Raw genomic sequence first — 24,198 nt, 5'->3', positions numbered from 1 at the left:
TAAGAGTTCAGGCTGAAGCCAGAGCAGGAACGTTACCTTCACCTCTCCTAGTCCCTTCTCATGTCAGTACTCTTCCTGCTTCACACATCTGCATGCAGTTCTTTGAAGACATTCTCTTCTAGAGAAATACAATAAAGTCTTACATTGTCTCCTTAAAATGCCAAGAAGTAGGCTAATGTTTTGGAAATACGTTGCTAAATTAAAAATAATGTTTTACGATCTTAAAGATAAACATCATGCAAATACCCCACGAATGAAGAGTTGCCAAGAGGTTAAAAAGTTGCTTGTATTTGACTATGGGCATCCAAAATCAATACATAGAAAAAATTACCTCTTTCTTATCTGAGGACTCTGACAGTGTTAATAATGATGTCAAGCACATTCTCAGGCATATTTTTTTGCACATTATTTGTGCTGTGAAGTCCTCAATCTTCTGAAATGCCAGGGTGCTACTTTTTCAGTGGCTGCCATTTTTCATTTGATTATACTAGAACAGGATTTCCATTAAAAATGTTCAAATTCTGGGAGGCACATTAAATTGTTTCAATGCTACTATTATTATGAAGAGATACAATTAGTGCTAAATACCTGCAGCAACATTTAACATCCAAATATGTATTTACATGGTGAAGATGGGATGGAGCACAGTTTTTAGTTTAGGAATATTCTCTGGTAGCCTCAATGATTAAGTGACTTGACCCTCATTAGGCATCACACCTAAGAAGTTTCTCATCACCTTTACAACTATACCATAATTGTTTCTTTATTAATGTATGTCACAAGTTATAATTACATGTTTGTTAGCAGAAGCAGTATATGTAACTCTTAAGATCCTAGAACTTGGAAAATCCTTCTGGATTCAAAAACTCTCAGTCATGCCAGGCACAGTGACTCATGCCTGTAATACAGAGGCTCCTGAGTTTGAAGTGGGAAGATTGCAAATTCAAGCCAGCTTATCAATTTATTGAGGTCCTAAGCAACTTAGTAAGATCCTATCTCAAAACAAAAATTTTAAAAAAGGGTTGGAGATTTATCTCAGTGGTTAAGCACCCTGGATTCAATCCCTGGTACTAAATAACATAAAATAAAATCTCAGTCCCACTAATTATATTTGTTGTTCTTAAACATAATAGCAAATAACCTCTCAGTCTCTTTAACTATAATATATAATGGTAATGGTACCCACATTATAAGGATCTTGTGAGAATTAAAATATTTATCAAGCATTTAAACAGTTACCAGTTTATAGTGAACATCATGTGACTAATTTATTGTCCTTGTCTTTCTTTACTCCACCTGCATTAGCATTTTTGAATGCTGTGAGAGAAGTTACTTCCTCTATTCTTCTTTGCAGTGGTAACTTAAGGAGAAAAGTAATTCTACATAGTACACAATTAACAAATATTTATAGGTCGATAGATGAATTGATTAACCAGTTCTATAATTCACCATGTGCATTCATATATATGATCATAATTGACCACAGAGCATGGCAACAGATAATGCCAATGCTTTTCTCATTTTATATACTAGAAAACTGAAGCTCAAAGATAGTAATTTGCTCTCAAGAGCAGAGTTGAAATATTACAAATGGTAGATTTGAACTTGGGTTTAATTTTTTACTTTTTTTCTGTATGAGTTCTATCTATGAGATTTTTTAAAATATAAAATAGGGAAATCACTTGCCCTGTTCACATCATAAGAGTGCTTTGAGCATCAAAAGTTAAAGTACAGCTAGGCATGGTGGAATATACCTGTAATCAGCAACTAAAGGACCTGAGGCAAGAGCATCACAAGTTTGAGACCAGCTTCAGCAACTTAGCAATGTCCTGTCTCAAAACTAAAACAAACAACAACAACAACAACAACAAAATAAGAGTGCTGAGGATGTAGCCCAGTGATAGAATGGTCCTGGGTTCAATTATCAATTTGAAAAAAAAAAAGAAAAAAAGTTAAAGTAAATAGCATACATCAAAATGTTACCCCAATATAAGTCATTATCATTGTGTATAGTATCTAATGGGATTACAGGTATATTCCACCATGCCTAGCTGTAGTTTAACTTTTGATGCTCAAAGCACTCTTATGATGTGAACAGGGTTTACATTCTGGTGGACAAGGTAGACAAAACAAAACTTAACAAGGAAATACTTATTAAAGTATTAGATAATGAAAGTTCTATAAAGCAAAAGAAAATAATATCAAAAATAAAGAGTAACATTGCTAGTGGGAATGCAAATTGGAGTAATCATTATGGAAAGTGTTATGGAGATTCCTCAGAAAACTTGGAATGGAACTACCATTTGACCAGCTATCCCACTCCTGGGTTTACACCCAAAGGACTTAAAATCTTCATATATTCAGTGATGCAGTCTCATCAATGTTTATAACAGCTCAATTCACAATAGCTAACCTATGGAACCCAACTAGGTGTCCTTGAACAGATGAATGAAGAAAATGCAGTATATCGTGTATATATATATATATATATATATATATATATATATATATGATGGAATATTATTCAGCTTCAAAGAAGAATGAAATTTTGTTTTTTTGCCAGCAAATGGATGGAAGTGCAGAATATCATGCTAAGCAAAATAAGCCAATCCCCAAAAACCAAAGGTGGAATGTTTTCTCTGATATGTTGGATGCTAATTCACAATGGTTGGGGGGCACTAGGGAAGATAGAGTTACTTTATATTAGGTGGAGGGGAGGGGTATGGGGGTAGGAAGGATAGTAGAATGAAACAGACATTATTACCTTATGTACACATATAACTGCATGAACACTGTGATCCTACAACATGTACAATCTGAAAAATGGAAAATTATACTTCATTTATGTATGATTTATCAAAATTCATAAATGCATTCTACTATCATGTATAACTAGTTAGAACAAATAAAAACTAAAGCGTATAAGAAGTCTTGGTTTAAGAATGTTACTTAGTATGTCAAGGAAAACTTCCCTGATAAGCTAAAATTTGAGGGGAGGCATGGATTAAGCAGGGGGTTAACCAAGCAATGTTTCTGGAACAGAGATTGTGAACAAATAGTAAGTGCAAAGACTCTGAGGCAGTGCAAAGATAGACTGAGTTGCTCCCACTGAGACACAGCAATGAGAACAAGGTCCAAAAACCAGTCAGGGACAACAAGATTCAAGAAAAAGATGGGGAACTTGGATCTTCTGCTAAACACAGTGAGAAGAAGTTCTTAGAAAGTTTAGGCAGAGAAATGATACAAATGAATTTACTTTTCAAAATATCATTCTATGTAATGACTGGTTTGTAGTTGTGCAGGTAGTGAGGGAAGAAGCTGGAAGGACAGTTAGGAGACTATTTATTGTGCCAAAGGAGTCAAGACATGGTAGTAGCTGTGCTGGAGTAGGGACTGTAGTCAGTTCTGGAGGATGGAATAGTTCTCTTGTAGGACTTATGTTTTATAAAAGACATGAGTTGAGGTCATTAGCTGAAAATGAAGAAATTTGAGAAGTGAGGAGAAGGTATAAATGGGACAGTGACAAACTATGAAACACTAGGATTGTGGGTAGTGGACCTGCTTCAAGTTTGTTTGAAGTCTCATGAGGAACAAATTACGCAATTGTATGTTTTTCTCTGGCTACTTCAGTTGTTCTGGAAAAACAGAATTGGTTTTGTCTGGGGCTGGGATTTTGCAGGTGAGTATGGTAAATTAGGAGAGGGAAATAATGAATGATGACTCTGCTGGACTGAAGCCCAATCCTGGCAGAGGTATGTGAGGACATGAGGTAATAATGGCAGTGAAACATCTAACATCAGTGGATGGTATAGTCCCCATATTGCCAAAGACCTGTTGGTCAGCTGAAAAGTGGACTAGGAATAGATTATCATGTGCTTTTTAGGAGATTTTGGAGATGTTGGAAATGGCCTAGGGTATGTGAGGATAGAAGTGTGTTATCTTCATTAACACAATGCAAAGTTCATGCTTGCTGGGTTTTCCTTTCCTCTGAATCACTTGACCCTTTTGAGTTGCCAAAAGAATCACAAAGTTGAGAGCAGTCATGTACACCACCAAAAATCGCCTGAAAACATGCTGGTTTTAACACTGCCATTGTGCTAGGTGTAAGTCAGAATATGTCCTCCACTTTGGGTTCAATGACATGTCCACTGCACCATCTGCCTCTTTTTAAGAAGGAAAGCTGAGACCACGTCCTAACAGCTGATAGTATTTAATAGAGGGTGCCAGGAATTCTCCCAGACAGAGATCTTCAGAAGAGGCTGTCATTCCTAGGGAGCAGCCTGCTACCAGACTTAGTAAGTTCCTACCAGGGCCTAATTTTCAATATGAGGAATAAGTTTTATTTCAGGAAGGTAGAGATCAGTTTTCTTGTTGTGGGTGGGTAGATGGGCCGAGCTGCTGTTCTCCAGGAGTCTTCAAGTTAGCATCTCTGGCGTGACCCAGGCAGCTTCCCAAGAGGGGGCTAGGTGCCTGAGTTCCTCAGCCACGCTACTGCAGAAACCAGGAGAGCGTCCCCCTTTTCCCGATTCTTGACGTCAAGCTCCCACAGCCTTGGAGCCTTGCCAAGGCGGCGGAGAGCTGAGGGAGGGTGACAGGGGAGGAGAAGCCATTGCAGCAACAGCTTGGAGGAGGGAGCTGGACGTCTCTCTTCAGAAAACCAGAAGCGGGAGCCAGAGCAAGGGAGGAAGAGGACCTGCTGGCCTAGGGAACCTCCGGGTAGCTGCAAAGAGGGGAGGGGAGAAGGCGGGGGCGCTGCATGCAGCGCGCTGGCTCCAGCGGTGCCCGCGGGGAATGTGACATCAGCCGCGCCGGGCGCTTGCGGCTGGAGGAGGCAGCTCGCCTCGGCTGCACTGTGCACACCTCGCCCGGAGGAGGAGGCAGACCCGGGCAGGCGGCCGGGATGTCGGCGAAGGAGAGGCCAAAGGGCAAAGTGATCAAGGACAGCGTCACCCTCCTGCCCTGCTTTTATTTCGTCGAGGTGAGTTGGCCCACCGCCTTGGCATAATGCAGATCTTCAGGGCACCTCCGGAGTGAATTCGGGTCCTGGACAATATTGAAGGCAAGGAGATCCTACCAGGGTGCGCGCTGCTGTCCCCAAATGACCGACCCTTTCCCTTACCCCTCCCAGGGTTTTAGGCAGCTCTCCTGAGTGTGCTGTGAATACCTGCCAGCCCAGGGTGATTACCACTAAAGGTGTCGCTGCTGGGTGGCCTGCAGGGAAGAGATACCTGTGTGAGTGTGGGTCTAGTTCCCTTCCTTGTCGTGCCAGTATGCACCACCATCAGTGCCCCAGAGGGGCCATGATGCCCACATTTTGGGATTTGTATCTTCAGTCTGCCGAATATGTATCTAGAACTCTGAGTGCTTTTGGTGAGAATTCAAGTGCACACTGCTATACCCCTGACTATGAAGACCTAAAGTGTTTGTTTAGTATTAGGATTATTGATTGTTTTTATTAAATCCTCCCCCCCCCCCCCACAGACCTTCTCCTATTAGAATTACTATGGTGCTCACATTCGCTTCTACAATTGGGTCTTCATTTCCAGGCAACAACCATCAAGCTACTAACTGGCCCTTTTCCATGGTTAAAAAAAAAAATGTATCATACGTATATGTGTTTTTTAAAAATGACATCATCTGATTTTATATGATTTGGGTCTGTGAATTTATTCTGTGCCAAGCAGATAAGCAAATAACAGGTAGATATGTTCATAATGAGCCTCTAACTTACGGAATGCAGTGTTTGAGGGAGGAAAATTTTATGGGAGGGTTATAGAGATTGACAGGTGCAGAGACTCCATGCACTGTAATCTATTGCTTTGGGAAGACATTTTTAAGCAAGGAGTTTATTAAATTATAGGCAGAGAAAGGATGTGTTGCATAGGTTTAGGGAAATCAGAGGATCTTAAGCATAAAAATATATTCTATATAATTAGAGGCTTGGTTACATAGAGAATTAAGAGACTATTATTGAATTATAAATATCCTTTCTTGGCTGTCTTTTCAGCAAATATGGAGGCTTAGTACTTCCAAGTACAGGTAGTAGATTCTGTATTTGTTGACTGTGAGGTTTATCTGGATTGAGAAAGAGTCACTGTCTTGAAACTTGGGGGAAGGGATATTGTTAGGCTATCTTTACAACTAACAGTATATTTGGAAGTTTCTTTTATATGTATACATTTTTTAAATGATTTCAGTTTTAAGAAGGATGTATGTGACTTGCATAAGTCTCAGAGAAATGGTGGGCGACCCCTTCATCCATGACCTATGGAAAAGAAGAAAAAATAGTTCTGTTTCTTCAAAATAATTAATCGATTCATTTATTGCCCCTCTTCTTTTCACAAGGGATTTTGAGGTCATGGTTTAGGTAATTATTGTTGAAAAAAATAAAGAGCTTTCTCAAGAAAAATGTGGGCAGCAGAAGATTAGTGATTGTAAAGGGTAAAGGAATAAAAGGATGAGATACCAGCCTTCAAGTTCAATCTGTCAGGACACTTGTGGCATTGTTAATCCATGTAGTCTTAAACCTAAGCACCTTTATTAACGTCTGAATCTCTTACATTTGTGTAAGATAAACCAATTAATTGTTTAGTTCCATCTCTAAGAAGGTGCACACCCCAGATCAGCTAGTGGCTGACTACATACAGATTGCAGCTATATGACTTCAAGGAAAACACTTCCATGAAAGCGGATGAAGACCAGAGAATAAGACTATTGCCATAAAGAATCTGAGTGTGCACTATTGAGGTTCTCTTAACAGAGGTATGCGTGTTCCTTAACCTAGGATTTTAAAAGTGCCTCATAATGCAATTGAATCATGTGTCTAGGAACAAACATCTCACAAATGTTTCATCTTCTCCATGACTGAAAATAACCCAGATTCACTACTTTCACTTTGACCCATTCAGACACCCTCTATGAATTCCTCAGCAGGGCAAGTAATAAAACAATTACTGAAGACAATTCGTGGAGTTCGAACGAGTACTTATGACACTATATCTTGGGATTAACAGACTTCAAAGGGAGAGTTACAATATTAGATTGCAGATTGTGTTCCTAAAACTTAAATGCATGATGAACCACTAAAGAGTTTCCAGAATATAGAAGGCATTACTACACCAATTTTTAAGGGGTTGACAGGAAGTACTTTGAAATGACTCATTTTGATGCTGGTGAGAAGGAACTTTATTTACATCTCCTTTGGAGGCTGAATAAACATAGCTGGAATTAACACGCCAGAAAGATGCTCTAGAGTAAAGACACTGCTTTGCAGCAGTTTCCCAAGACCTTACCAATTAAGATGGAAATTTTTGAAGTAAATATCCTTCCAACACATAAAAGCCCAAAGCTTCCTCTGTTACTTTGAACCACTACTGAAGTAATGAAAGAGGCTAAAAAGAGTCAGGTCTTGAGAAAAAAGTAAACAACAAACAAACAAAGACCAGACCAGAGCAAGTAGCTGGATGCTGTGATGACAGGCACATTTTAAACTGCCTTTTAAAAAGTTAGTCAGACAGTTCTAAATTGCTGTTCGTCATGGATATGAGATATAAGAAACTTAATTGGGACACTGAGAAAGAGAAACTTTCATTTGGGGACTGAAATCAAGTTAACCTGAATCATGGCAGGAAAACAGTGGCCCAGCCTGGGCACAACCTGGGTTATACAGACAGGAGGACCTATTTAAGCACTGCCTATGCAGTGCTTAATTTTATAATCTAAATATAATTTTATAATCTAAATATAAATACACATATGATCATATGTAATGAAATTGTTGTTTTTCTCTTAGAATGTAGAATATATTATCAGGTTACAACATCATGTCTGAGGTGAGGTAGACACACACAGTGAGTTGTTTCTTTTTCTGTCTTATAACTGCCCCTGACCTGAAAAGGATTATTTGACTTCTGGGCCAAACTTGAGAGATCAGTACTGACAAGGCCTACCCTGGGTGTTCTCATTGTTCAGCAGAAGCCACTTTCTCCCCAGTTTTCAGAAATGGTTTGAGTGTCACAGTTTTCCTGAATGGGTCTGTATTAATGGACATGAATGGGGAGAGCAGAGTGATACTTGGTTTGTACAATAGCTACTGCAGTCATTTCTGAGGCACTTAGAATAACGCTAAATGCTTTTCATGCATCATCTTGTTCAATCTGTAAAGATTCTCTTTAAGACAGAGGTAGTTATTATTCTGGTTTCAAAGAATAAACAGAAACTCATAGATGTTAAACAGCCTTATCCATGTTTACAAAGCGAAGTGGAGGCAGAACTGGTGCTCTTCACAAATAATTGTCTCTCAACATGATGAAACAATATTCACACAGGCAAAGTTACTTGCTCCGGTTTTTCACTTATAGAAACAAGAAAATAGCATTCGGGAGGCTGAGGGGAGGCTGAGGAAGGCTGAAGGGAGGCTGAGGCAGACAGATATTTTGAACCCAAGATATGTAACAAGATCCCATTTCGAAACAAAGAAACAAATAACAGAAAGACATATGTGGTGGGGTAGAGCACATTGACTGAGGTGAAACAATTTTCTCTAGAAAAAGACTAACCTCCTCAGCTCAGTTTGTTCGTCACTAATGGTCTCTAAGCACAAAGAGCTGGTGCACAGTGCACACTCGCTGCTGGCTCACTAGTTAGCTGCTAGATAACCCCGCCCCTTAGGTGCCCATGGCTAGAGGAGTGGGGAGGGACTCTGAGAACCAATTGCAGTTTCAGGGTATATCTAATTGTGTCCCGGTGGGCACAGGCCCAAGTGTTCAGTCACTAAATCCAAGTAATCTTGTCCCAGTTCACCACCAAACTTGATGGTAGGCAAAACACTAACTTAGAGGATAGAATTTTTCTTATTTTTGATTTAGCTACGAGTTGTCTGCTGATAAAGTATTTCACAGAGGACAGTCACATGACTTGGTGGTTTGAAAGATACATGATGATTTTCTGTGCAACAGATCACTTTAGGAACTAGTTAGATAATGCAGTTTTGTACTGTTCAATCTAGAAAAAGGAAGGGAAGGTTGTGGAAGGAATTCTCAGACAAGATATCCAAGGTTTTATTAGATTAAATAGAAAAGCAGGCAAACAGGGACGGGCTACTGAAAAAATGTTTTCTCTTGCCTTTAAAATTTCAAAGCTCTCTCCAAGTGTCGGCTGCATCACTTACAGTGGGAGCTGTAGCCAGCAGCATACCTGGAATTAATAAAAGATCTTTTAAGCTTAAAAGCCCAATATTAAATGTGATAAGGTTGGTTGTCTGGGTGCCTCATGAATTTCCTTTCTGCTAAGCATTATAATGGTCCCTCTGTGCTCAGACTCACAATTTTGTTTTCATAAGTCAATCTGTTCCAAGATCAGTTCAGTGCATGAAACACATGATAAATTACCTTTTAAGCTAAAAATATACAAATTCTTAACATAAATTAAATAGGAAAGACATACTTTTCATTTAAACCTTCTGTTTTATGACGTACTTTTTATTGCTGATTTGTATTACTAATACCTATGGAAGTATCAGAGTTTTGCTTGACTTATATGTAAAGATATTTTACAGAACTCTACAGATAGGACTTTAAAATTTCATTTTCATGTGCATGCACACACATGCACACAATTCTGAAAACTGGCATATACAAACATGGATGGAGTGAGAATATCATCTCTTAGCATTAAAATAATGGTATTGGAAACATTACACATTCAGAAGATTTTAACCTCAAAAGAATTGAAATTATTTTCATTAAGAAATATTTTTAAGAAATTTACTTTTTAATTGTAGCAGATACTTATATATAAGATTTCTGTTCTTTCTCATGGTCCATGTGAAAGTTATATAACTCGTTTCATATTCTTGCTGTGAAATATGCATAGGTTATTTCCTTTTCCATAAATTTCAACATCACTAGGAAATACAACATCACAACATTTCTGTATTGCATGTACCAAAATAGTAGCTATAGATTTTTCCCCTTTTCTAGATTGCAAAGTGAGATAGTCTGCTCAAAAAACACTCCAAACCCTGCCAAGTGAGATGAGCTGGCAAGTTCCTCCTCTATTCAAGTCACACTGCATAAAGTCTGACGCAAAAGAAAAAGTAAATGAAGAAGATAAGTTTTGGAAATAGAGTTAAATGAGGACATTTCTGCAAATACCAAGTATTTTACATAGAACCTACCATGAGGGAATTCTGTTCTATTCCATTCCATTCCATTCCATTCCATCCATAGGCACCATCACTGTTTTATTGTGTCTCTATGATCAAGTAATATAAAATGTTCTTTGTCCTCATTTGTTCAAACAGGGAAAAAAAAAGCAGTTGGTTTCTGCCAACTCACAGGGATTTAAGTAGTAATAAAATAACAATGATGATGATAAAGGATAATCAAATTTCAATTCTCCTTAATGTGACATACCCTATGGATATGTTATCTTTAGTCTTAAGAACTACCAAACCAAAAAGGTATTATTGTCTTTATTTTTTAAGTTAGAAAATTGCAGCTCAGATCATTAAACATCTTTAACCAGGGACATTTGCAATTAAGTGAGAGAGCCAGCATTTCAATACTTGTCCATTTGGCTCTTGAATCGAGATTGCATCTTGCTGAATCACAGGTGCTTCCAGTGACAATGTTAAATTTAGTGATGAGGGAGGAAGAGACCCATCTCTGCTATGACTTGGTTAGCTTCATACTTAGAGGAAGTCTGGTTGGGGCTTTGTCAGAGTCGTGGCACAGAATTTTTCTCTACATTCAGATACTGCATTTGGCTTTGTAAGTACTGCTTCCCACTTAATGATAACTGATTTACTTCTAACATGGATGTTTTGCAGGCACAATGACTATCCAATTAAAAAGAAACTTTCTTCTGCCAAATGGCACCCATGAGTTTTCTAAGGAGATTAATGAGGAGCTATGGGTGAGGTGGATGGGAAGAATTGGAACTGAAAGAAAGTTTAGGAAAGTAGATTCATATAAGTCAATAAATATGGTAGAGCACGGAGTATGGAATCTCAAGGAGATGAAGTAGAGAGAGGCTGGCCAAACAGGGTTAAGAGAAAAAGTATGAGAAAATTGAAAGGAGTGAAGTGCACATGAGTTTATTGGAGATCCAATCTGTGTACAAATCATGAATCCTCCTAGCATTCAGACTGTGTAAGCTGGGTTATTACATAAAAAGCATTTGAGGACCAATTTGTGCTGGGAGTGTATTGCAAATATTGCTTACGGAAAATAGATTTCCTCTCAACATACATATATGTACAAGCTCTCTTTAAAACAAAAATGAGGGAATGTCTTCATGTATACTTTAAAACTTAAATTACATAATTAAGTCAAATAAAATTATATAATATAATAGCACCTGGTCTGACTCTTTTGTTTTTTCAATCATATGTAAGAAAATAGTGACTTGAAAGTTTAAATTAACTAAATTATGTACTATGGAATAAAACCTGGTCTCCTGACTCCTGTTCTAGTGCTCCTTCATAATTATTACTATTTCTAGAATTCCTTATATTAGAAAGTTTCCCTCTGGATTATAACATTTAAAATTCAGGTCATTGCACTAGCTGCTTGTGTTAACTTTTAAGCACATTTTATGATATTACATTGCACTAAACAACATGTTTAAATGAGTATGAATGGGTCCTCTTCTTTTCCAAATTGTTAGACTTTTTAAAAAGTATGATCACAGCTGAAGATAAGAACATTCAAAATTTTATTTTTTCACCTCATCACCTAACTAACTCTCTTATAATTTCAGTTACTTCCTTTGATATGAGGACTCCAACAGATAGAAAAAAGAAAATTTTGGAAGAAATAAGAATAAAATTTACATCAATTGCTTTGACTTTTATGTTATGATTTTTCCACATAATCATCTCATTTAATTCTTTAAGCAGAAATGAAGAGTAGATATTGACTCTTCTTTTTTTTTTTTTTTTTTTTTTTTTTTTACAAATTAAGTAACTGTCACTTAGGAAAGTCTAAGAATTTGCCTAAAACCCAACTGGTGACATTCTTCCACATTGGTCACAAGAAAAAAAATTAAATTTGCATATAAACTGTGATATGAGCATCATAAATACCTCAGCTTTCTATGGTTCCTTCTAGAACAGTATATTGAGAAATATACTTTCAGATAACTAAGAGTGGAGTAATTTCCTAATAGTCAAGAGGATTTTGGAATGTGGATGTCAAGGAAATAAATACTAATTTTAACATAATTAATGTTGAGGTGTTTTTCTGCTAGTAATTATACACTGAACCAGTTACCACATAGGTACTTTATAGTTTGGTTGTTTTTAATCAGAAAATAATGTCAATCAATATAGAGAAGTATAATTGCTTTCTTATTTGCAGTAACAAGAGGGCTTCTGTCTATGCTAAAACTAAGAGATAAGTTAGGCATAATTTAGAGAAAAGGGAATAGAGGTGATTAAAATCCAGGTTATTTGTGGAAAAGAAGAAATCAATATATTTAACAGAAGATATGGTCTGAGAATGGAAACAATATAATGCTCTCACCAAAAGACTTTGCTACATGATTGCTTAGAAGTAAACTTCCACTTCATAAAGCCACAGATACGATTCAGAATGGCCCAGAGACCAAATTAGAGTAAGAGTCCTCCAATAAGGGGTGCCTAGATGAAATCTCAGAGAATCATCTCCTTTGTATTTTCATAACAATTTATTTTTCCATTGAATAAATATTGATTTCTTATGATATGCCTTTTGATTAAAGTAATGGAAGTAATATAGAATCATTACTGGCATATCTCTTAGTCTATAGTAGAATTTCAATAGATTTTCACTAAATGTATGGGATATAATGGGACTAATAATAGGAACATAAATTTTTTTGTCTTCTTTCAGCCTGTGGAGACATTTTTATTTGTAAAGTAATGATGAGTGTCCCATCAGAGACATTGCTTGCCTTGTGGACTATATTGAACAACAGAGTGAATCACTATTTACAGTCTATATGAGCCCTCAGTTGTAGATTATACTTGTGCTTATTTTTATGATCTGAGACATACCTATGGATTGTCTGAGATTTATGAATTCAAAAAAAGCATTACTGAACAAAGAATTTATAGTTTTAATTTTCATAGAAAACTAGTTAGTTATGTAAGGCACACATACTAGCAAGTTTCCATGTCATGGTAGAAAAACAATTAGATATGTAATTTTTACTTCAAAAAGGATGTGTATATTTACATATACTTATATCTTATACATATTTCATCTGCACTACTTATTAGCTTTGTGGTCTTAGGCAAGTAGCTGACTTCCTCCAAGCTTGTCTAAATATTGTCATTGAGTCAAAATTTTTATGACACTTTGATTATATATATTATATAATATGGCTAACAATTTTTAGAGCAAAGTCAATGACTAGTAAATGAATTTTTCTTTCCCATTTGCTGGCATGCATCCTTCATTTTATTTAAATTATTTCTGTGGTTTCAGATATTACTCGATTCCCCGATACAGCATTGGGCTTCCTGTTTTTCTCCCTTATGTATCACACATTTAGATGTATTTTATACAATTTGCATGCAATGATGAGCAATTCATTATAATGTATAAATACATTAAAAACTGCTTATTGGACTGCCTGCCCATTTTTCATTGATAGAGGCACACACACTCACAAAATGGAGACCACTTGCCTTAGATACTATTATTTGACCTAGAAGATAGAGGAAAATATACATTTACTAAGCACCTTATACCTACTAGTGCAAAACTCTTCTCCAAGCTCTTACTCCAAGGATTTGGCTGCCTGTATTCTACAGGTAAGACCCTGCTATTCTCATCTTTCCAGAGTCTTGTGGCACTGTATATAAACTTTTCAGCAACAGGGTTTGTCTGGGGTCAATCACTTCTCCTCACACCTCAATTCATTTGTGAAATAAATAATATTATGCTTTCCAGAAAATGATGAATCAGTCAAAGGTAATCGAGTCTTTGAGAATAAGTGACCACTTTTAGGATATTTTTGTGAAATGCACTGAATTCTTTTCTTTAAAGCAGCTAAACCCTAAAGAATCTGTATGTCCTTAACCCTTTGGGTGATGATCTGGAAATACTTGTGGTATAACAACTAATATTTGTATAAAACATGAAAAATGTTCAACTGTAAAGATTTGGGCATAAATAATAAGTATTTTTCATAGGAAAACATTATTAAAAGGACGGGCAACCATCCATATTTACTCCAAAGAGATGAACTTTTGAAAACTTTTCAACTCAAATACCTCATTTAGTTTCTAGCTCCCAGTCAAATTTTACATGTATGTAGAAAAATTATTTGATGATGGTAGATAATTTGATCTTCAAATCCTAGGCTATGTGATTATTTCATAGATAATTCTATTTTAGGATTCTTCATATTATTCATTTTTAAACTCCAACCTTTAGACTAATGCAAATAGTAAGGTGCAGATGGTAGCCTTTAAATAAATTTGTGATGCAATAATTATTGTGTTGGTCAAGAAATCTTAATTTAATTAACAGAAATGGGGGAGATAGATCCTGGACTAAACTTCTGCTTTAGACTTGAACTTGGCTTAGTCTCTGACTGACCTTGAAGGCTAGTGTTCTTTTCAGTCCTAATCAGAAACAGGGGAAGAAATGTCTAAGACTTTCATTCCCAGATGTTGGTTCCAACATAACCAAGGAGGGCCAGGTGCATTGCCTCCTTAAAGATGCCTATTCTATGGGGATGCAGAATACTTGAAGAATTACCCATTCTGAAGCTCTCGGTCTGATTTAATAAGCTCGGTTGTTGCTCCACCACCAACCCTTGACTTTCCTACAATTATGGAGGTCAATGCAGAAGAGTAGAGGTAAGGGGAGTGGTAGGCATCTCATAGGAGATGAACCAGGAAGCAGAGGGACCTTAGTGAGCTGAGCCTCAGTTCTACCTTCTTTCCAATGTTGTCTCTTCATTTTTCGAGGCATGTTCAAAATCACTACTAGGATAGTAATTTCCAATCTAGGCAGAATCCATTTAACATGACAGAGGGTCTGAGACTGACTTTGGAGTGAGACTGTATTTTCCTTCCTCCAAGACCAATATGGGACCTCTTAGTTCTACATATCAGCTGATTAACTTACCAAATCTTGGCATGTGAGCAGTGACAAAATGAATCTAATGGATGGCTAGCCCTTGAAGTGAGTAGAGAGGGTGATTGGCAAACTTCATCATCCACAGCACTGTTCAGATATCCCTTCAGCTCAATGGCCTTTCCATTCTATTAGGCCAATCTTCTACAGATTGGTAATATCAGGTAGCAGGTGAAATATGTTTCCCAATGGATTATCAGGTGAAAATGTTTCCCAAAGGGTTAAAAATGTTATATATATTTACTCTTGATTCAATCCACTTACCTTTCCTGGTGACTGTTATTAGTTAGCAATTCAGCAGTACTTAGATTTATTCTTTTAAGCCTTTAGTAATAAAATGTTTCATTGTCAAAGATACTTACATCTCATGTTACATTACATTTGATTTGAATACATTGGTCACCTGATTTCTTGATGCATCTCATACTGAGGCACATATTCCAATCCTACTTAGTAAATTTAATCACAGTTTTATGGTGCTGGAAAATAAAATAGAAGTTATTAATGTTCCACATTAACAGCCCACCTTCACTATCTCTTTTATGTTCACCACTCTCTTTAAAAGGTAACATTTAAGTAAATATGGCATTCAGTAACATTTGAAATGTTTAATTTTGAAAGTGGGCATGTAATACATCTAAGTATGCATGAGACAAACCTGGAGGGAGAGCCCATGATAGCCTATTGGGTTCTCATCACCACATTTAAATTAGAAATCTCTGATCTGGATAATTAATAGGTCAAATAAAAATCTATCAGGTACATAATATACACTAAATAAACACTTGTTAAATAAAATAGCTTATTGCTGCATAACAGAAAATAAATTTTATAGTGCTTAAGTAAAATGGTTTAATTATAAAATCAATCTTAATTATTGTAAGCAATTGAAAAAATAATTTCAAAACACAATATTTAAGTAACATGTAACTTTAAAATTCAGAATCAGAAATTTTTTCTCATTTTGTATCTCAAATACATCATTTTTAATTACATCTAACTTACCTGCTATTATTACAATTTCTCCCTCCCAGTTTCCATTTTTTTTGATATTGAGAAATACTTGAAGGTTCCCAAAGATACTATTTGTTTCCTTTCTAAGGTTGTTCAGGTACACATCTGTATGTTTTCTCTATATGAATAAAATAGACCATATTTAATTTGAGTATGTGAAAATCTTACTTTTATTGAAAATATCAAAATATACATGCACAATATCACTCAGAAGAAATTGTAAGATGGCATTTACAGTATATAAGACAAAATGGTCTTTGTATTTATTTTTGCTATTTATTAATGTCTTGGGGAAGGCATAAGTCAGTGGCAGAAGTTTCTAGGAAGATGCAATAAGTACATTAATTATCAGTTTGAACTCAGGACCCAGGTTCCTTGAGTTTGTAATCCAGTTAACAAGCTGTATAGTCTTCCACAAGTCACATAGTTTCTCTGTGTCTTCATCTGTAAGGTGGCAATAATAATAATAGTATATTCATTAAAGAGGTGTGGTAAAGATTGTATGACTTTGGATATGTAAAGTCCTTTAATAGTTACCTGGAAAAATACATTAAATTACTATTAGTTCTGTATTTTTAAAAGTCAGCTATATTATAAATGGGAAGAGAAATTACAGCTGGAATAAAGGATTTAAAAGCAATTACTTTCAACACTTGAAATACAGGTCCCCAGCCTCAGGTCTTAGTCTCTAATTTGGTTTAAAGAACAAAATACTTTCCAAGACAGTGCACATACTTTAGTGTCTAATTATGTAAGAGGAACAAATCTTCAGTACCTGGGGTTCAGGCTGATGATTACAAAACCTATTACTCCAAGCCTAGTGGTAGATCAATACTCAGGTAATATAAAACATTCACTTATCATTATTTTAGACTTTATTGTTAAATCAGTGAGTGACTATAATTAGTCTTTTTTAGAGCTGCAAAGTTGTAGTTCATGTTCAGATGCAAAGATGCAGAAGAATGGATTTTTCCCATTAGAGCTAGCATATATATTCAGTCTAGTAGTCATTCTCTATTGATTACCATTGCCATTTGAAAGACCTAATTTAAGTTTATTTTTATTCTTTAATACTATCAAAATCATTAGCATTCCAGAAATTCAAAGCGGGAAGCACTTGTGCGTGTGTGTGTGTGTGTGTGTGTGTGTTAGAAGTACATGAGGCTTTTCTAACTCTTATTACAAGAACTGTCTAAACATTTGGCATCTCTGTCCAAATCATTCACATATTAACTAATTCTACACTGAGGTCATCCAATATGTCAGGAAAAAAGAGGAGAATCAGAACACATCCCTGCTCTCAAAGACCTCATTTTTGAACAGGAAAGAATTGTAAATGAGCAACTGACATTCAAAATGATGATTACTCTGATCAAGGCATTTCCAGGATATTTTGGTGTATCAGACAAGGTGAAAGGACTGAAGACAGGAAAACCTTAAGCGTTTTCAGTTGCTGGTATTTTACATTAGGAATCATTCGCTAGAAAAGGCAAAAATGAAGATAAAATAAGACTACATCCAAAATATCATTAAAGGCTCTTAAAATATAAGCCTTCCCCAAAAAATGAAAGCTAAGAATGACTTTGGAGAAGCTGCATAAGGAAGAACCTGCAAGACCACAGAAAACCATATCAGTAAGACTGTGATTTGAAGGTGCCTACACCCTTCATTTAGTGCCACTTAAACCCCTTGCACACATAGCCATCCCTTGTCGTCTGTCCTTTAAGCTGGCATTTCCACTGAAGCCTGGGGCTATCCTTTCCTGAAAAGCAGTAGACTAGTGCCAGATGGTGACATGTGACAAAGCATCAGCGGGATGTAATAGGGCACATGCTTCCAAGAATTTAACAGACCAGAATTCAATTACTAGCCTTGTCACTTAAGAGTGAGACATGCTGCTGAGTGAATCTTGGGCAGGGTCTTTATCTTATAAGTTATCTTAAAATACCCAATGAAGTGAGAACTAAGTTAGATAATTAGGGGGAAATATGTCAATAAAGATCAGTAATAGCATTTTTTTTTAGATATGAGCAGATGTTCCCTAAATTATCCTTTCAGTAAGTCAACATGAAATGAGTTCTAGAAAGGGTAGATCTTAGATTTGAACAGAAAAAAGCAATTTTTGTTTGGTTGCTAAGGAGGAAGTGAGTAGCACAAGTCTTTTTAAAAAGAGTATTCAAGAATTAAGAGCAATAGAGGGTTCTTCTTCAAACTACACATATCCCTGACAAGAAACACTTTACCACTCGGGAATCAAAACCAGTGAAGGGGGAAAGTAGGTCGAGACCCATGAGCAAAACTGTTTGGAGCATGTTTCTTGGACTCAGGCAACTGGCAGGAAACTGGTGCTCTCATTTACTGACTTTGTGACTGTTGTGCATTTTATGTCACCCACCTCTGCTTCAGTTTTCTCATCTGTAAGTTGGAAAGTCTAATAGATACTTAGACTTTATAAAGTGTATACCAAACACAGCAATCTATTCAACTTAGCATGTTATCTGACACCTAAGTCTTTAACACAGGCTATGAATTTGTATTTGCCCATGTTTTTAGATTCTTTAATAGTAACTTCCTGATTTATTTCAATTAAGTTCAGTAAATATTTAATGGATACCTAAATCATTCAAAGAACTGTGTGAATTTTTTTTCAAATACCTGATCTTAGGACAAGAATTAGTCATGTACAAATAACTACAATCAAAACCAGACTAACAGATCCTTCAATAAAGGTACATAAGAAGTACATGAAATAGAGTGCTCAATTGTGAATGGACAGTAGAGATTTCAGGGAGAAAAAATATGAAAGAGTAAGAATTTTTAAGAAAAAAGTATAAAACAATGTAACATAAAGCAAAAACAAGAACATGTCTCTTTGAGGTATAAGTATAATGGGAATATAGGTCATATATGTGGGTTGGGATATGTAACTATATGACTGGTGTGATGCTACATCATGTATAAGCAGAAGAAAGAGAAACTATACTCCATTATATATGATGTATCAAAGTGCATTCTACTGTCAAGTATAACTATTAAACAAATAAGAAAAAGAAATGCAGCAAAATGAAATAAGAATGGCTGATTGAGGTCATATTATAAAAGGTTTTAAGTATCATTCTAAAATCTTTGTGCTTTATTTTGTTATTAGCAGAAGAGATTATATGCATGGTCAGATGTGAATTCTAAGAAAATTAGCCTGGAAATATTGTACAGGCTGAAACAAATTGAGAAGAAAGTAGAGATTAAAAAAAAAAAACCTAATTCTTTTATTTAGGGCTGTGACAGTGTGAAGGAATGAGAAGAATATTTCTTATATCATGGCATGTGGAGAATTTTAGAATTAGATGACAATATAAGAAACACCTTATTTAGCTATTAACAAATGAGGCCAAAAAAAGGCTGTGACTTGCTCAAATCTCAGAAACCAGCAAATATATGAAGGAAGATACTGCATTCTTTCTCTCCTACTAGCATCAATTTCCCTCTATCCCATAGCTCTGTATTTTTTTCCTCAATTTTTTTATTAGTGATTTATAGCTATACATTATTGATGGGATTGTTGTTACATATCCATACACACTTGCAGTATAAAAATGTAATTTGGCCAGTATCACTCTCTAGCATTTCCATCCTCTCTCCCTGACTCCCACACCTTGGTCCCTTTCCTCTACTGATCTTCCTTTGATTTTTATGAGATCCACCCCCACCTTTGTTTACCCTTTTCCTCTCTAACTTTTGCATGTGAGAGAAAACATAGGATCCTTAATCTTCTGAGTATGACTTATTTCAGTTAACATGATGGTCTCTAATTCCATCCATTTTCCACAAATGCCACGATTTTATTTTTCTTTATGGCTGGATAAAACTCCATTGTGCCTGTATACCACATTTTCTTTATCCATTCATCCATTGATGGGCACCTAGGTTGGTTCCATAGTTTGGCTTTTGTGAATTGTGCTGCTATAAACATGGTATGCATGTATCACTGTAGTAAATTGATTTTAATTCTTCAGGATGAATACCTGGAAGTTGTATAGCTGGGTCATATGGTGGTTCCATGCCTAGTCTTTTGAGGAAATTCCATACTAATTTCCATAGTTGTACTAATTTACAGTTCTAGCAACAGTGTAAAAGAATTCCTTTTAATTTGTGTCTACACATGTCTTTTTAATGTGTGAAAAATAGTTTAGCTTTCTAGACCCAAATTATGTCTGTGTTTTTATAACCTGTTTTTGAGATCCATTGTAGCTATTCTGAGTGTTCTACAATCAGGTCAAACATCATTTGATAAATCATAAAGCTTTATACTATATTTTAAGTACCATTATTGCTAATATTTGAAGGAAACAATTGGCTACAAGGCAAAAAAAAATAAAAAAGGTACAGAATGTCACTAAAGACTGTAATGCAAGAGGTGGAAAATCACCTCATCTCAGTATGTTGACCAGTGACAATTTTCTTCATGGTCACAGTCCTTAATAGAATTGCTTTGATCTGCTAATATTTCTTCTGATTTGAATTCCAATACCCTGTATTACTTTTAAATTTTTGCATTTTTTATGATTTTGAGATATTATCAAGATTGGTTCCAGGACTCCCATTTTAAATTCATTATTAATATGAAAATGTTCCTTTGAACAATTTGAATAATTAAATTCTTTGACTTCTTGTGACATTACTCATGTTGAAATGAAACTAATTTAACTTTGAAATTTCTAGTGCAAGTGTTGTTCTTCAATAGTGAGGATGCTGCTGTTTAAATTATTCTGTACCTGTGACTTGAGCTTTCTACCTGCTTGGCTTCAAAATGGTGCTTTACTCTCTTCTGGGAAACTATGCTTAAATAACCAAGAGGTATCTCAATTGCAGTATTTCCAAAACAGAACCATATACTCCTCCTTCCTGGGCCTCTCTTAGGCTTCCCCATCCCAGGAAATGACACTGCTTGTCCAAATGCTTACATCCCAAATTCTTCAAATCAACCTTTATTATTAACTCTTCTTCAGTGATCACCTTATAAAGTCCTTTCATTTCTATGTTCAAAACTAAATCCAAGACCTGCAAATTTCCCTATAGCCCCCATTCTAAACTCTAGTAAAAGCTGTCTCATCTCTTTCCTGGATTTCTGGATCTTCCATGAATTGACTGACATGTAGCTCCAAGTACCCAAGGAGTGTCCCTGGCTTGGTTTACTGCTTTAGTCTTACACTTGGAAGAGTGCCTAGCGCTTACTAGGTATTCAATAAATATTTATTGAGTTTTAAAGAGTCTTCTAAATTTTCACCCTGCTTCTACTTTTAGACTCCAATATTCTATCCTTGATTCAATACAGTAATCTTCACAAAAGGGATTCAAGTCCCATGATACCCCTGCTTAACCCCTTTAAAATGTTTCCAAGCTTAATTTGAATAAAGTTCTAGTCCCTACGTTGGACTTCTGGTCTCTGCAAGAGCTAGTCTCAAGTCTACCTGTCTGACTTCATTTTAAACCACTGCTTCTGTTTGTGTGCGTGTGTGTGTGTGTGTGTGTGTGTGTTCTACTGGATTCACACATGGTTAGTTCTTTCTTGCCTTCAGAAAGTCTTTGCTTCAGTTCCTAAAAAGTCAGGTCTTCCTTGATCTAAAATAAGAATCCAGGCACTGAATTACCACAGCCCTCTTCTTTAGAAAATATATTTTTCCTGATGTTATTTTTTAAATTTTTTTAACTGCCTTCCTCAAGTAGAATGGAAGTATAGAGGAGAAAGAGAACTTTGTTTTTATCATGACCATATTGCCAGACTCTTAAACAAAGCCTCATACCAGTAGGCTTTCAACAGATGTGTGGAAAAGTATAAATAAGTAAATGAGTTGTCAATGCCCTTTGTTAACTGGCCCTTTGTGATTGTGGACCCACCAGCTGAAGAGGCTCTTTTATGACCCTGAATTCTCCATGTCCATGTAAAAGGTAAAGAATGGAACTGATTTGTGTTCCTCCAGTCTGAGAGCAAAGGAAACTCTTCCAAATGAGAAGTAAAGCTTGAAAGCTTGCCCTGATTATCACCATGCTGAAACCAAGTAGGATGCCTGACCTAGATAAAATGACATGGCAGATTCCACAAATATTCCACTAAAATGGATACATAATATAGACTAGTCTTTTTAAAACTGGCACCAGAAAAATCAATACCAAATGTGATTTTTGAAATACCTTTCTTTAGTTTGTTCTATCCTCTGAAGGTTCTAATTTTCTTTTTAAAAAATTGCTCTATTATTTTCATTCACATTTCTTAGCATATGATAATTATATTATCTTTTCATTTTGAAAATCACTTTTCTAATCTTCAGGTAATTTCCCTATTCTGTATTACTGCAGAAAAAATAACTCAATTCACATGTTTTTCCTAGCTATATCATGACTAAAGAATACAATTCCTAATGCCTGCCTACATAGATCTTTCTGCATCTCATGTTCCAAATCTCATCTCTAGTGCAATCAAAACGAGTCTAGGTAATCTCATTATATGCATGTTAATTCTCATGTATGCCAAATTGTTTGTTAAATTTCTTACACTTAAAAGAGATTTCTGTTGTTAAGCATTCCAAATAAAGAAATATACCCTTGATGATAAGCATATTAGAAATAAACATTGTCAATTAACTTGTGGTTGGGTAGTAAAGTACAGTATATAAACACAATTAAATAAAATTATGTATTTTTTGAATACTGTAAACATTTTTTCTTAAATAACTCTTTCTTAAAAACAAATTTATATGAGACAAAAAAAAAAAAATCAGAGGAATAAATTCCCAAAGGGAAGAAAATCATTCTGTTTTGAAAACAAATGCAGGTTTTGAACCATGTTCCTTAGAACTATATAAGATATTAATATATGGACAGGAAAATTGTATAACTAGGAAAATTTGCAACTTTAAGAAGACTAATGTCTAGAAGGATTAAGATGAACAAATGTTAGGGTTAGAAATTATTTTTCCATATGTGCCAATTTTACATGCATTTATATATATTTGGAAGTCACCCTGATATATATTATTAGTGACAGTGCAGAAATAAGCAAGATTAGACCCTTGCCTTAAGAAGATTTTAGTTTGGGAAGCAGAGCAAAGGTCAAACCTAATTAATAGCAAATAACTGTAATAAAAAGCAATATATAAAAATTTTCCTGAAAAGAAGCGATAGAAAATTAGAGTTAAAAAATTTTAGTCCCAAAAGGGATTATCAAGCAAGACCTTAAAAGAAAGGTGACTAATAATGACTATGTTTGAATAGTTATAACAAGGATAATAATACTAATATTTAAACAGTTTTTTACAGTAATTCCAACCTTATTCATGGGGGACACATCCCACAAATTTCCAAGGATGCCTGAAACACCATATTTTACCTATACTACGTTTTTTCTGGTACATAAGGTTTAATTTTTCAATTACGTACTAAGAGATTAACAACACTAATAATAAAACAAAACAATTATAACAAGGTAGTGTAATAAAAACTTATTTACAACTTATGCATTGCTTATTTCTTGAATAATTTCCACTTAATATTTTCAAGCCACAGGTAACGAAGCACAAAAGCAATCCCATAGATAAGGGTAAACTACTGTAAACTACTCTATTCCAGATGTTGTTTAATTTTGTTTCAATACCTCATTTCATCTTTTCAACTGTCCTGTGGTGGTGGGTACTATCAATTTCATAGATAAGAAAACTAAAATGTAAGAAAAAGTTTCCAAGGTCATGTTGGTAATAGAAAGTGAAAGAGCTAATGATAGAACTTCATGGTGCCTTGAAAGCTATATGACTCCATTGGTTCTGCTACAGTCATAAAATTCTAAGTGTTCTTTACCACTTATACACATATGTATCGCAAGCACACACATGCATGCACACATGTGTATGACCACACATACACACACCTGCTGTAGAAAGCATTTCCATTCCTTTGCTATCTCTTTGGCACAGTTAAGCAGGTTCTAAATTAGTTATCCATAAAGTGCAAAGGCAAATATATCTCTACTAAGGAAGACTTACTTTCTCTTCAGATTGGT

The 24,198-nt window shown here is 35.5% G+C and overlaps 1 protein-coding gene across 1 annotated transcript in view; it reads left to right on the top strand.

The window, feature by feature from the left end:
- Nucleotides 1-4,699: 4,699 nt before the first annotated feature.
- The window catches only part of Plppr4 (phospholipid phosphatase related 4), a 39,710-nt gene continuing 20,211 nt past the window's right edge, over nt 4,700-24,198 (top strand). Inside the window, exon 1 of the mRNA XM_047557920.1 lies at nt 4,700-4,978. Within this exon, the coding sequence (XP_047413876.1) occupies nt 4,757-4,978 (222 nt within the window). The 5' untranslated portion in view covers nt 4,700-4,756. The remainder of the gene's footprint in view (nt 4,979-24,198) is intronic.

The sequence above is a fragment of the Sciurus carolinensis genome, chromosome 1 (assembly GCF_902686445.1).
Source record: "Sciurus carolinensis chromosome 1, mSciCar1.2, whole genome shotgun sequence".
NCBI classification, from domain to species: Eukaryota; Metazoa; Chordata; class Mammalia; order Rodentia; family Sciuridae; genus Sciurus; species Sciurus carolinensis.
This window is presented reverse-complemented; position numbering and strand designations above follow the sequence as displayed.